Raw genomic sequence first — 15,071 nt, 5'->3', positions numbered from 1 at the left:
CTCTGCGTCGATTTAACACAGAACCATAATTCAGGCTTTACTTCACCGGCTGGTGCGTTCAGGGCGCCTGCGGAAAGGACGCTTTCCCTCTTTAACAAACATGGACGCTCCCGTCAGGATGCGTACGTGGAACTGTGCCACCAGAGGAGTTTTATGTCAGTGGGTGGCATTTTTTCTAGTTTTAATTAACACTGTAAATGAAACTTTTGCGGCTCCGGAGAGGGGGGTTTGGACGAGGACCCTTGTTAATGTGAGTATCATCTGGAAACACTTGAAAGCCGCAGCTGCCCGAGCTAACGCTAACGCAGCCTTGTGCAAAATTACATCTTTTCTAACCACTCTCTCACTAATGCAACTCCCCATCCTGAGTGTAGTTTCATAAGATGTGCATGTGTTTTATTAGACGTTTTGTATTTTGTTGAATGGCAGTTTTGAGCTTCAAGGTTAGCTGACAGCAACCAGCTAATTGAATTTGAGATAAATTAATTAAATCCTCTTTGTTTCCATCCCTGCCCCTCTGGATTGGTGCTCCTGATTGAACGTCCCAGTGTTTATACACATGACCTGTTCCCCACTGGAATGGGTCCTTTATCAGCCCTCCTGCCCCTCAACACTGTGTTGATACACGTGAACGCACCACGGGTCCATGCTTAGTATTTGTGAGATATGTCTTGTTGTTCAGCATAGTTTCTTTATTTAGTACAGGGAGAAGTGCAAAGCCCTGATCAATCATTCATGCCCCGAGAAGTTTCAGTTTCATTGAGTCCTCTATCTGGTTGCAGTATTATAAGTCTACAAGGATGGACAACAAACACACTCTTGTTAGTGTGTTGTGATGCTCCTATGGACTATGGAGGTAGATTTGTGTCTTAATTATTCAATGAAAAAAAAGATTGCTTCAATCAAAAAATATATTTTAAATGAAAAAAAAAAGATTTCAATCAAAGAAAAAAAGTTTTTGAATGCAAACAAATATTTGAGACGCAAAAAAATGCATTTGAACACTTTTTCTTTGATTGGAAATGTTTTCTTTGATAGAAGTGACGTTTTTTTTAGTTTGAAACAACTTTTTTGATTGAAGTAGTGCTTTTTTTGTGTTTGGGCCATATTATGGGTAGGACATTTGTGTCTTTATCATTTAATCAAAAAAGAAGTTGCTTCAAAAAGAAAAAAATATAATATAAATTTAAAAAAATCACTTAAAAAAAACGTTTTCAATCAAAGAAAAAAAGTGTTTGAATGCAAAAAAATATTTGAGAGCCAAAAAATTGCATTTGAACACTTTTTTCTTGGATTGAAAATATTTTTTTTTTGATTTTAAGTGATTTTTTTTTTTGATTAAGGTGAAAAAAGTTTTGAAGTCTTTTTTTTTGATTGAATCATTTTGACACAAACATCCCGCAGTGGGTGGATGCTTCCCCATTGGTTAGCCCATAGACAGACATTTTTTTGAGTCTCAAAGATTTTATTTTTTTGATTGAAGTGACATTTTTTTATTGTTAATATATTTTTTGATCAAAGCAATCTTTTTTTTGATTGAATAATTAAGACACAAATTTACCTCCATAATGGACTAAAGTTTCCAGTTAACCTTGCTGACTTCTCTTTTCCTCCTTTCAAATACAGAGGCCGGCTAACTCGATTGAGTTTAAACACAAAGCAGAATTAAAATTAAAGTGATGAACCTGTTCTTCAAAGCGACTATTAATCCCTTAAATCATTGTAGCTCACTAAATGCTTACTACTCTGCAGACCTCAAGACCACTGCTATTAAAGAAATCCATGTTTAGAGACACAGATGTTGAATTGACAGGTGAGAGCTGCTTCTAAAATATTGTTCTTTTTTGTCTCATTCATTGAAAATATATTCAAATGTCTATGTCCTTTTTTTTTTTTTTTTTTTTAGTTTTGTCAATTTTTTGCCCTGAGGAGATGACCTTCACTATACACTGGCTTTTAAAATATTACCCCTGTCACAATGAATTTAACAATATTGACGTAAGTACAAATGGTTCATGTTAAGTTTTAGCACTCTATTGTTGTCACTCTGTGTGTATTTCTGGTTGTTGAACTGTGGCTGTGATTGTAGGAGATGTATGACAGGACGCCTCTGAGTCGTGGGGAGAGCCTGGATCCAAACCCCCTCGGACAGGGAGAGTACATCGAGCACAGACACAGCCCCATCACGTGTCCAAGCAGGCTGAACTTCTATCCAATGCTCAAAGTGGGTATAAGTTATTCTTAGTCAGCCTGACGAATATCACTACATTTAGTATCTTTTAATAACCAATAAATAACTGTGCTTTCCAGAAAGCCAAAGCAGAGCCCCGTCCAGCCAGTCCACCTGCTGAGAACCAAGTCCTTGTAAGAAAACACACACGCTTTTTTTATCTATAAGATCTAGAGGTGTCAAAAGTATTCACATTCATTACTCAGGTAGAAGTATAGATACTAGAGTTTAAAAATACTCCTGTACAAGTTGAAGTATCAACTCAAGTTTTTTACTCAAGTAAAAGTATAAAAGTACTGGTTTCAAAACTACTTAAAGTATAAAAGTAAAAGTAATGTAAGGGGGAAAAAAGCCATTAAGGACAAAAGCCATTGAAAATGAATGCATCTTAGTATAATGCAAATATATTAAAGAAGCATATATGTGTACTATTGAGCATTAGCATGTGTTTCAGAGAGCAGGAGATATGATGACTAGTTGCCTATAAGTATTGTAATGGTGCAAAAAGTCAAACTTCAGAGGCATGTTATCATTTATCCTAACCTTTATTGGAATGTACATCCAAGTTTAGTTGCAGGAATCTGAGGGAACGGATGTAAGAACAAAACTGGACAAGAACATCTGAAACAACCACAACCAAATTCACTCTATCCAGATGGAGCAATTTAAATGGATAGTTTTTTTTTAAAGGCAGAAATGAAATAGAGTAACAAGGTTGTTTTTAGAATGTAAGGATTAAAAGTACAGATAATTGCGTGAAAATGTAAGGAGTAAAAGTAAAAAGTCGTCTGAAAAATAATTACTCCAGTGAAGTATAGATAACCAACATTTCTACTTAAGTAAGGTAACAAAGTATTTGAACTTTGTTACTTGACACCTCTGATAAGATGACTGCAAAGTTAAAGTTCTGGTTATTGTGAAATTGTTTAATTTAAGATAACACTTAACAAAAAAATCAGTCTGTATATGAACAGTACTTCGAGTGCTGTTTAACTTTTTTTTTTCTTTTATTATTATTTTTCCTAACACTGCATTGCACGTGTATTTCTGCAGGATGAAAACCACATAAAATGGATTACTGAGGAGTACGAGAGCAGCGGCACCACAAAAAATAGCAGTGTGGGCATCAGAGATGATGTTGTAGCCACGACATGGAGAGACGGGCCTTACCTGCTTGTTGTTAAGATTGTGTCCAATAAAGAGGAGACCAACTGGAATTTCACAGGTGGAGATACATTTTTTTGACATTCTGAATATCCAGCTTTGAGCAATGTCATTACTACTAGTTTTATCTTCAGCATCAGATTAAAAGAAGTTTTGATTTCACAACTTGTGACTTCTAGAAATTGTTAATGAGCTGGGAAACACAGTCATGTCTGATGTCAGAATTTTGTTTTTCCAGTTAACGTGGAGATGAAAGGCAGCCACGGCTACATTTCTATCACTGAATGGCCTCTCATGATTGTAAGTAAATGTCTTTAGGAATATGTTTTTTGTGATTAGTATCAAAAACATTTCCATATACCAGTATTTCCTGGCTTTAATGGGATTGTTTTTTTCTTTTTGTGTGGAGTTTGTGGTTTTGTATGTTTTACATGAGCTGCACCTGAACGGTACAGAAAAGAGTTGAGGAAAGTGTTCTGCTTTATGGGAACAGTCCCCTAAAAATACAGTATAGATTACAGTTTTAGCTCTAAAGTTTGTTCCATCCATCATTTGAGTTTATTCCATATATTATTTCATAATATATGATGATGATTGATTATTATTATTATTTCATATAAATGTAATATCGACAACTGCCTCTGAATACTTGTACAGAGTTTCATCAGTTGACAGCAACTGCTTTTTACAGCTCTCACAACATAAAACGGGTCAAAAAAATGTTCGACTGACATGTGCAGCTGTATTGATTGGGAGGAGAAATCACTGCTGACTCTTCAAATGTGCTTTAAAATTCATAATACCAAATGAAAATGTTGGCTTGTATTACACGGGTGATACAAACAGTACTCTGAATAAAGTGGAAATAAAAATTTTTTCTTCTCTTTTTTTTGGAAAATGAATTTAGTGAAATGTTTCCGGTTGATTAAGGAAACAACTGCTTCCAGATGTCAGTTGTTTATTCATGAATTCTTCACCTTGTGTCTGTAGTTCTACATGGTCATGTGCGTGGTGTACATCCTGTACGCGCTGCTGTGGTTCATCTGGGCCGCCTGCTACTGGAAGGATCTGCTGAGGATCCAGTTCTGGATAGCAGGGGTCATATTCCTGGGGATGGTGGAGAAGGCCGTCTTCTGTGCCGAATACGAAAACACTAATGCTCTCGGATCAGCTTGTAAGTATCTGCAGATGGTGTTTTTCTTCTTTTTTATTTATTTTATTTATTTATTCTCTCAGATGTAAGTCGCTTTAGATAAAAGCATCTGCTAAATGGTAGTAGTAGTAGTAGTAGTATTTAAATTTCAGGCATAATGTAATCAAAATCCAGTCTTCCTTACTGAGTGTTTACATTATATATTGGAAGTGATCAGGCGAAATATGTGTGTGCCTGCTGCTGATCCCTTATGTAAATAATTATGTGGAATGCGGTGTAAGTTTAGTTACAAAATGTACAAATAAGCAGCAGATTTATTTAATTCTTTTTTTCTCAGTGTAATATTTTCTTACTTCAGCTCCAGGCCTGCTGATCTTTGCTGAGTTGGTCTCCGCCCTCAAAAGGACTTTGGCTCGATTGCTTGTCATCATTGTCAGCCTGGGGTATGGAATTGTAAAGTATGCATCCTTTATCTACACACACACACATCTTTAATTTGGAAAATTCAAATAATTAGAAAGAGTCCTCAATCTTATTTCCTTGTTGTGTTGCTTCCAAGGCCTCGACTAGGGACTGTGATGCACAGGGTCGTGGTCCTTGGAGTCCTTTACTTTGCCTTTGCTAGCATTGAAGGTGTCCTTAGAATTACAGGGGTGAGTTCCTGTAATTGATATTTGTCTTTTCAGATATCAGTAAAATAAAAACGGTACTACTGTTATTATCAGAAGTTGCAGATGCTTTAAGAAATGTGTCACTTTTCTAATTATCTTTCATCCAACCAAATAAATATATCTGAAGTTTTGTATTTTCTTGATCGGTTGGGGGTCCAAAACTGAAGGGTCGAGACAATGGCCCTGCCCTCATCACAGCAATTGTTCTGGCTGTGCTTGACTCGTGCGCCATCTGGTTCATATCCTTCCAGCATAATTAGCAGCAACCTTAATCAGTAGTTGTCACTCTTCAAAGAAACATGATGTAGGCATTATTGAGAAAGAACGATTAAGAGATTTTGACTTTTCCCACCTTTTGGAATCTGGTGATTTGATTTTGCACTTGGTTGAATGCTCCTATATTTTAGTTGCCGTCCTGCCTTTTTATTTCCCATCCTATCTAGAATTTCTTTTCCACATGTTTCTCCTCTTCCTTGTGTCCTGTGGTCATGCTCCATTATCCCCTCCAGGCGAAAGATTCTGACTTGGCCCTGCTCGCCAGCATCCCCTTGGCTCTGCTTGATTCTTCTTTATGCTGGTGGATATCCTTTTGTGCACCTGCAACCTTTCCTTGTGATGTTAGGTTCCTTTCTGCTCCTCATCTTTTACCCAAACACCCATATTAAAAGTGGAGATGAGGATCAGCGGCTCTCTTTCTTTCCTCCCAGGTCATCTGAAATTGAAGTGCAATTTAGTGGAAACACTTAGAGGATCTTAGAGGAAATTACCCCCACATCAATCATTTATTGTTGAAATTTGTAAAAACTGTTTGACTTCTTTTTCATTCTCTATTCTTCACCTATTTTCCTGCACAATGAATGACATTTTTCCATATAGACGATAACGAAGGGTCTCAGTTTAAATGGGAAACAGATTTGCATGCCAGACTTTATCGACGATCTTCATACGTGGTGCTACTTGGGCTGAGGTACACGGTTCAGCATTGCCTGAAAAAAGTTATCAAAAACACCCCAATGCCAAAAATAAAGATTAAGAACATCTGGAAATGCTGTTGCTTTTGTTGGGTCCAATGTTTTAAATAAACTGATGGTAAGTGTGAAAACTGTCCTGTAGTCTTAACAAATAAAAACATAAATTAGAAATTATTTTTGGATGTTCACCAAGCCAAAGACAAGAGAACTCAGTTCAGGTCGAAAAACCTGCATCCCCAATATGGAGTAGCATTTTAATGGATGACATTCACATCGGTAAATGCACAATTAACACTGGACCTTATTACATGGAGACATGGAGAAAAACATGCTTAAAAAATGGCTTAAATCATTTGCCAATCAAAACGGTTAAATAAAATGCACCAAAGCCTCACTCACAAGGAGTCGTGTGGAAACTGAGTTGCATTTAGATTTGCTATTAGCAAATAAAGCAAGAAAAATCGATAGATGGCATGCAAAATCAAAACGTGTTTAATTTCACAAATCTGAAATGGCTCGTGTCGGATGTCTCAAACATTAACGCTTCTGTAATTAAAGTGAACATCAACAGTAGTTTTCTGTATTGCTACTATTCTGTTTGTGCACATCCATACCCACGTAAACCTGGAGTCACAGGGGGCAGTGGGGTCCACACAGTGACAAACTAGATAACCCTGCAGGCTTTTATCTCTTTATTTTCATTTGACAGGGACAAAAGCATTAAACATAGAGTAGATGACATGCTTACGGGTTTCTAGTAGGAGCTAATTTGCAGATCCTGTCCTTGTCCCACTCATACTTGAACACTGAGACCTACTTATAACTTAAAATCACCATTTAACCGAAACATGCATGTTTTGGGACTTGTGAGAAATCAGACATAGACGTGTAAAACTCCACACTGAAAGACTCCAGCCGAGGTTCATGTCGGGAATATGATTTCTTAGTGGCGACGGTTCCAACCACCAAACTACCACTGCCGCTCTCCCTCATTCCTAATATTAGATTCTCTAAATGACTGTAAAGTATATGCTCATCAGTACAGGTTACGGCTATTCTTTGGATAGTTTCTGTTTATTGCCTGTTGTGTGTTTTCCTTGACTGCCGCTAACATCTTTGTCAGCCTGGCACAAACCATCAAGACTCTGAAGCTGAGGAGAAACCCTGTGAAGTTGTCTCTCTACAGACACTTCACAAACACATTAATATTTGCAGTTATCGGTAAGTACGACAGCAGTTTCACATGTGTCTAGTACATTGTACACTTGTGTTTTTATCCACATGAAAGCTAGAAGAGCATCTTTGTCCTTCTTTCCTTCAGTGTCTATCATTTTCATGGGTTGGACGACGAAAAAGTTTCGATTAGCAGATTGCCAATCAGTGAGTGTGATTTCGGATTGCTGTTAGTTGTATATTTGTGTTAAGTGAAAGAATTGAAAGTGGATGTGATTTTGTTGTTGAGGACTGGGTTGAGCTGTGGGTGGAGGATGCGTTCTGGAGGTTCTTGTTCTCCGTCATCCTGCTGGCCATCATGTTTTTATGGAGGCCTTCTGCAAACAACCAAAGGTGAGTAGCACAAGTGGACTGTAAAATCAACCACCAGTATCTCAGTTATGCTGAATAAACAATTCAATTTCTACGCACAGGTACGCGTTCACACCTCTCATTGATGACTCCGACGATGAGGATGTTGAGGAGTTCATCGCCTCGGGAAACATTGGTAAACTGACATTATGAGAACATTATAAAATACTCTGTAAACACACGGTCGTCCTCTTGATGTTATTTTTTTTTCTTTTTCATTCCAGCTGATGGTATAAAGTTGCGATCATCTAAAACAGAAACAAATGGTTCAGCAAAGCTTGCAGAAACAAATCCAGTAAGTAACTACATTTTATGATATTTCATTAAATTACAATGTTTTTGTTTTAAAAAATGGGCCGATGTAATGATAAAAGCTCAGTTTTGGGAAATTCATCCGTCCAAGTGGTTTTATTTCAGCAGATGGCAGTATGTACTCTCTGAATATTCTGTTTTTCTGTACTTTCTCAGGATGAAGACTTGAAATGGGTGGAGGATAACATTCCTAGCTCTCTCACTGATGTGTAAGCATCCTGTGAAATACGCAGAATTATTCATCCATAAGGCATGTGTGATCATAACAAGCTTTCTCTTACTTTGTCACCTCAGAGCTCTCCCAGTCCTGCTCGACTCAGACGAGGTAGGAACAACAGTACAAAAGACGACTGAACTGTGACACACAATTCATGTTTTGATGATGTCGAGAATTAAACTTTATTGGAGTTAGAGCCCACTCCAGAGGTATAATGTATTAAATGGATACATTAAGTCACATCTTTATATTGTGGACATCTATGTTGAGAGAGGTTTCAGATGTAATGTGTACAACCCTAGCTCTCTCTCTCTCTCTTTTTTTTTAAAGGGGTTATTCCTTTGTACCTGTAGTCTAGTGGTGGAAAACACCAGAGAATGACTTTCCTCCTTTGCACGGCTTTTAACACATCTGTCCCCAGTTGTCGTCTTCCCACCTGTAGTTTTGTTGAGGGGAGTTTCATCAGGTTGAGATGAGATGATCGCTTTGGTCACTGCAGAAAATGTCACTTCTTTAGTGTTAGAAAACTCCTGGGAGGGTTTCCCTCGGTGTGCTCTTGGCTGTTGTCCATTTGTGTTTTGGACCAGCTTCCAATCAACGTTAGGCCTTATTTGGATAAATATGTGCAAACAGTGAATGGGTATACACGTCAGCATTTATTCACTCGCTCATTCATGTCCACGCCGTCGCTACCTCCACATGTTTTACAGATCGTGGCATATGCTTCAGATCATGAGCTATTGAAAGCCTTCCTTCAATACATTTTTCCTTCTTTGATCTGGCCATTGAAGATGTTTTATGACAAATTCTTATCTGGCTTGTCTTTTCTTGAGACTTAATAGTTTGCACATTGTGGTGAACCGATCATAAAGGCAATAACGCTCTTATGAAGTCTTATTATTATAGTAAACTTGGATCATGTTATGTGTTCCATCTCGAGAGTGTTTTTGCACATGGCTGGATGTTGATTTTCACTTTTAATACGGAGAGGATCCTACGGTCCATCTACCACCGGGTCGTCTGTGGGACTTCAGACCGCTCAAGGGATTAGTGTTGTTTTTGCAGCCTTAGGGTGGCTTGTTTCATTTGCTTCTTAGGGCCTGATTTACTAAGATCCTAAATAAAGAGTACTAAATTGCGTGTGCACTGAAAAAGTTTGCACGTGTTGTTGTGTGTTTTGAGGGTGATCAACTAAGATTGCGTGCGAAATTGATAACAGGTGCAAACCGCAGTATTTAAATGAGGTGTTGCGTGTCTTACGGTTTGCGCCATGGAGAGTCTGGATGGAAAGCAGGATAGTCGCAAGCGCAAAATGAAATTTGACGAGTTGGAGTTAGAGATATTAATGGAAGAGGCAAATAAACACATTCATGAACTACAGCAAAGAAATTTAAACATTACCAAAAGAAATGCAATATGGGAGAAAATCTGCGATAGAATAAATGCAGTTGGTAAGACAAAAAGAACGGCAGATCAGGTTAAAAGAAGGTGGCAAGATATAAGGCGAAGAACTAAAGAAAAAGTGGCCTTTAATAAAACTTCGGCAAAGACTCTCTCTCTGCGTATTCTTTGATTTTGGCGATGTCGCCTCCTTACCACAATAACAGCAGCCATCGGTGCGTAATGCTGGGCAGATTAGCACCTTCCTTTCGAACGTATTAAATACAGACGCAATCACAATCTCCGCAATTACTTTCAGGCTTGGTAAATCTCATTGCGTGTGGTAAATTAACCTATTTGCATTTTCCCCTCCCAGTATTTAGCGCTTTCTGGCGGGTACGCCCCATATTGATTATTCATCAGGGCAAAAGTACTAAATGAACAGCGTGTGCTATTTTGCTCATTTGAGAGGCGCAGTCGTCTTTGCACGCTGTTAGTAGATCACCTTGCACATTGGTTTGCGGGTGATGTCAAGTTTGCACACGTTTTTACGCACGCAAACCTTTAGTAAATCAGGCCCTTAGAGTATTTTGTGGAGTGACAGGTATAACTTAAAAAGGCAAATGCCACACTTGCAGAATTTCCATTTAAAAAAACAAAACAAAAAAAAGCTTACATGTACGGTATATGCCTGAGCTGCACTATTGGCAGCATCCAGTTCTGCAGGGAATATTCAAAAATCGCACAGACCTACAAACAACATAGGCGACTTCATTAATGAACAAAGCAACCTACAAGGAGCAGTCCTGTTGGTGTTAAACTGTAAACAACAGGCCTCTTAATCATCAAGCGGCTGTAAATTGCCAGCAATAGAAGTGCAGCTTATTTCTTGCTACAAAACAGGTCTTGTGAGCATAAACCCAATTACATGTTCAGTTAAAGTTGTGTTTTCAGAGTCCGGGGGGTGGGTCTACTTTGATGAGACAGCTCTGTAGTAGTTTAAGTTTAAGCTGTACATTACTATACAGCTTAAACTACAGTTTGAATGTGTCGTTTGGGATTCAGGATTTGACGGCACGCATAAGAGAAGAAGTCATGAAACTGTGGCACGTAGCAAGATAATAAAACCTTTAAGACTTGCCCAACAGTCAGGTGGCACTGCAGTCCAACGTCCACCTCTGGGATATCTATAAACGGCTGTTATTCCAGTAAGTGAGGGGATGTGACTATAGCTTGTAGCGTTGCACAAGTCTGCACCCAAGGACAGTGACATCCCAGCTACAAAACCTCTGCTGCATCATCCTTCGAGTTAGAGATTTACGTTGTTATTTTGCTTTTTTTTTTAAGATTTCCTCCAGTCAGTAAAGAAATATGAAGCCTTGCAGTCAATATGTTTGGATAATATTTGCTTCTGACATTCCAAATTACTTAACTCCTTCACACAGTCTGCACCTGCACGTCCCTCGTGCAGCAACAGCAAGTGGAACATTACATTTTATAACAAGCTTTTTTTCACGTCTTTTTTTTTTCCAGCAGCAAATTTTTTCACTGACAGCAGTGAATTGCAAGCATTGTAAGTTACTTAGCAAGATTAATGTTAATACTGTCCTCAAATGTGATACTCTGAAGGGGAAATTCCTATGAATACATATGCAGCGGAGCCAGACTCCACGATCAGCGTCCATGCCTTGCAGAACGTTACAGTTTCATGCTAAAAGCACAGTTTGCCCCAAGATCAAGTTCAGATTAATAGTAGATCTCCTCTAAATTGTGGAAGGTGAAGCTGGGCACACATGGCACACGGTGCACTCTCCTGTCCAAGTCACAACTCTTGGTGGATTTCTGTCTGAGAGGAAAATGTGTGATTTCAGTTTGCATTTTATTTTCTAGGAAATCATGACGACCAAGTATGAGATGTCAAAGATTGAGTGAAGGAACCGTCGACCCATCTGCTGACAAGGAGGGAGAACACTACATCTGCCCCCGTCTGTCTAGGATTTCCTGCCGGATGGTGGTGGAGTGCCATTTCGTGTTTTTTTTTCTTTTTTTTTTCTTTTCTTTTCGGAGGAATCCTGACTTCACAGGTTGATGCAGCAACAGCTTCACAGGGACCTTCACTAATGTTCCTCATCTCTTTTAAGTGTACCAGACTTTCTCGTCACCGACCACAAGGTTCCCCATTTCCCTCGTCGGATCAGTTTTGATCTTTCCAAAGAAGGTGTTTGCTTTTATGTAAAACTGTGTATTTATTTTAGTGATGTTTATATACGTTTATTATGTGAGCGATTTAACAGTGGGCTTCGTGCAAAAACATACTCTCAAATCTACATCCGATGTTATCTTGGGAATATGCAGATGTTATTGGTGGATTATAATAACTAAGATGATTATACATGACGGGGAAAAATGATCAAAAGCATCTTTTCATCGGTATATAGCTGAAAGTGATTTATCAAAATTATTTTTTGGAGCCAGAGGACAACATTTTTTTTACTACTTTGTGATCTTTCTTTATGCACACACATCGATCAGCCAGAATATTGATGAGCACCCCCCCCTGTTACCACCCTGACCAGTCAGGCAGCTTCTGGGGGCGGCATGTGGGGCGGGGTCTCCATGGATCGGGATTTCACCTGCTAGATGTAGCTAGATCCCATCAGATGGGAATCTTGGGAGTTTGAAGGCTGAGTGAACCTCTCAGACTCTTTGTTTTGTTCTCTGGCTTCTTCCTAAACAGCTTTTGCAAAGCCCACTTGTGTCCTGCTGGAGCAGGCTGGATGCAGGCATCATGTCTGATCAGTGTATATACTTAAGGAACCGAGAAGTTGAGAACGTAAGGAAGTCCAGTAAACCCTGTATATTTTCCATGTGAGTGTGTCTGAAAAACTCTGTTTTTACCAGAATTTAAAGGAAATGGCAACTTTGAAAACTGAAACACTGTAACTTTGAATAGATTATTTGCTATTATGCACTTTTGAGATAAAAGCCGTGCCTACATGTCATTTCTGTGTGAGGCCTAATGTGTTCAGTTACTGAGAACAGCGTGAATCAAAGTGTCTTTAATGTCTCAGATTGAAACGACGTCCTGAGCTCGGTGGAGGTGTGTGAGTGAAGAAGCTTTTGTAAAAATATATAATTAAAGTACAACTGGGTTAGTTCACTACTGTAGGAGTCGGGTCTGACTGGTGCGTGCATGTGGGTGGTCAGACTTTGTCTTCTGAAAATACTGAGCAATATGCTGTATGCCTGTTGACGCACAGTTAAGTGATTCCATTATTTATTTGTGTTTCAAGTGTACTTATTCCTTTACCACGTTTACTGTTGGTGTGTTTACATGTGCTCCCATCTTTTGTTGTGTCTGTTTAAACTGCACAATCTTAAAATGTAGGTGAAATGCAGCTTTTCTCTTTGTATATTTCTTTGATTAAAAAAATACTTTTTATCAGATTCACAGGCAGTCTTAATCTTTATTTTATTACTTTTGAAACGTGGCCGGTCTGTGTCTGTGTAAGTTTGGAGTTGGTGTGTTGTGTCGAGTAAATGTAACGGCAGAAACGTGTGATTTTTTACGATCTGAGCGAGTTACGTGTCTGAATGAGTTTATAATGTCCCTGTCCCACGTTTGTGTTGGTTGGAAACCTGGAAATATTTGTGCTTATGATGGCAAGCTGTTGCTCTGTTATATAAAACTACAGACACCTGCAACGGACCTCGGATTATTTGTACAGATGGTTGTGGCTGATTCCTGTTACTTCATAATTCCACATTTGGAGCCATGTTTGGATAAGATGACCTGTGTTTTTCTTTCTTTCTCTTCCTTTACAGGTGTCATGAACAACCGGGTTTGGACTTTCCATACCAGTGGTTTTCTTTTCTTCTTCCTCTCAGGAAGTGTGTACAGTACATTCAGATTAAATATTATTGGAATTCAGAAGAACATCCCCTCGTCTGATTCTCACTGTTTGGCAATAAAATACATTTGAACATTTTCCCTTAAAATACAGTTTTCTGTAAATAATGGATTAGTTTGAACCAGGAGAAGAAAGTGCTGAATGAACCAGTAATTGTTGGTTTAAAAATAATGTATAATTACTGAAATGAGAATGAATTAAGCAGATTTAATGAAAAAGTAAACTAAAGCATCAGTTGTTTGGCTTTGATTATACAAGACAAAATCTATGAATAACTATTTTTATATTGATCTTGCAAATTGCATTAGATATTAAACTTATTCGTCCTTTTTTGCAGTCTTTTGTAGTCGTTCCTTCTTGGTAAAAAAAAGACAAACTTGCGTGGGCCAACCTTACAACCTGAGCAACCTCTCACTTAAATAAACTTGCCATCAAAACCAACGAGATGTCTTTGCAGATTTATATTTTAGGTCTGAACAACCTTCCAGATAGCATGGTTACTTTTTATGTCTGCTTTTCAGTTTTTTTCTTTGCTTTCACACATGCGTTTGTTCTGCATCAGAGATGATCCACATCTCTACTTCCGCTGTTGTATGATGGGAGTAAAATACCTTTACAGCGCTTTTTATTTTGGACCAACCCACAAACAACACTGTTTCAAGTTTTTGATGCAGATTTAAACAAATGTATCTTTTAAATATTATTTTACATTTTCTTTCTTAAATGCAGAATTGTGTACGCCCTTTCCCCTTCTTTTGCTTTGTTTTCCTTTATTCCACAATGTAAATGTGTGATAACATCAAATAAATAAATTCAAGCAGTTGCTAAACAGTTATGCTTTATACTTCACCTACTATCTAATTTACATGATGTCATTATTTTACAAAGCTTTCTCAGAGTATCGTAATAGAGACAATACTTGCTCAATGTGCAAAATCAAATGAAAAGCATCGTACGGAATTTCCTTTGGCCTCTGTATTATGGTGGATATTTATTATGTCTCAGTTATTTGATGCTAAACTTCACAAACATCTGTGAGGTTTCATTACTTTGACCTCTGCCCCCCAGTCCTCTCTAGATCTTTATTGTGTATTTTATTCTTACTCCCCAGCAAATGGCATGTGCCGAGTTAGCTCAGCGCGCTCCACGTGTCTCCAGCAATGTCGTTTCACCTGAGAATGAATGAAACATTCCAACCTCAAGCAGTCCGAGCACAGAACAGAAGTAAAATGTACGCTCCCAGTGTGAATGTTACTACCTCAGAGGCAGGGAGTCATTTTGAGTGCGGAGTGTAACATCGGAGAATGTGTTTTAAATTCTCACCATCCACTCCTCTCTGGAAGCATGCAGCTCCTCTGGCCCCTTTTATTGCAACGTAAACCCCTGGATGGAGAGACGAGGGGAGGACAGAGCGAAGCCAGTTAAGAGAACACATGTGTTGAGCATTAGCCTCCTGTTTTTGCCAACAAACAGCCACA

General features: G+C 38.5%; 1 protein-coding gene across 2 annotated transcripts; it reads left to right on the top strand.

Annotated features, from left to right (window-relative positions):
• The first annotated feature begins 74 nt into the window (after window positions 1-74).
• On the top strand, window positions 75-13,133 carry tmem87b (transmembrane protein 87B). Of its 2 annotated transcripts, none has more exons than XM_061744811.1 (19): window positions 75-250; window positions 1,753-1,813; window positions 1,907-1,998; window positions 2,090-2,224; window positions 2,311-2,364; window positions 3,284-3,455; window positions 3,633-3,694; window positions 4,385-4,568; window positions 4,906-5,005; window positions 5,107-5,200; window positions 5,728-5,801; window positions 7,304-7,410; window positions 7,511-7,569; window positions 7,652-7,755; window positions 7,836-7,909; window positions 7,998-8,068; window positions 8,242-8,294; window positions 8,380-8,410; window positions 11,573-13,133. In XM_061744811.1, the coding sequence occupies exons 1-19, from the start codon at window positions 101-103 to the stop codon at window positions 11,612-11,614; spliced, it is 1,719 nt and encodes a 572-aa protein (XP_061600795.1). In that variant the 5' UTR covers window positions 75-100; the 3' UTR covers window positions 11,615-13,133. The 2 variants fall into 2 exon arrangements, with proteins under 2 accessions (XP_061600795.1, XP_061600794.1); XM_061744810.1 differs by lacking the exon at window positions 5,728-5,801 and adding an exon at window positions 5,386-5,459.
• The last annotated feature ends 1,938 nt before the right edge of the window (window positions 13,134-15,071 follow it).

Source organism: Cololabis saira, chromosome 17 (assembly GCF_033807715.1).
Source record: "Cololabis saira isolate AMF1-May2022 chromosome 17, fColSai1.1, whole genome shotgun sequence".
NCBI lineage: Eukaryota > Metazoa > Chordata > Actinopteri > Beloniformes > Belonidae > Cololabis > Cololabis saira.
The sequence above is the reverse complement of the archived record's forward strand: the minus strand, read 5'-3'. Positions and strand labels throughout refer to the sequence as shown.

What these genes read in the sequence shown, in the direction of transcription:
- tmem87b (XM_061744811.1), top strand. Translation starts at nt 101, where the DNA reads ATGGACGCTCCCGTCAGGATGCGTACGTGGAACTGTGCCACCAGAGGA. An exon ending in GACCAACTGGAATTTCACAG is followed by an intron (nt 3,456 to 3,632) that starts GTGGAGATACAT and finishes TTGTTTTTCCAG; the next exon opens with TTAACGTGGAGATGAAAGGC. An exon ending in CTGAATGGCCTCTCATGATT is followed by an intron (nt 3,695 to 4,384) that starts GTAAGTAAATGT and finishes TTGTGTCTGTAG; the next exon opens with TTCTACATGGTCATGTGCGT.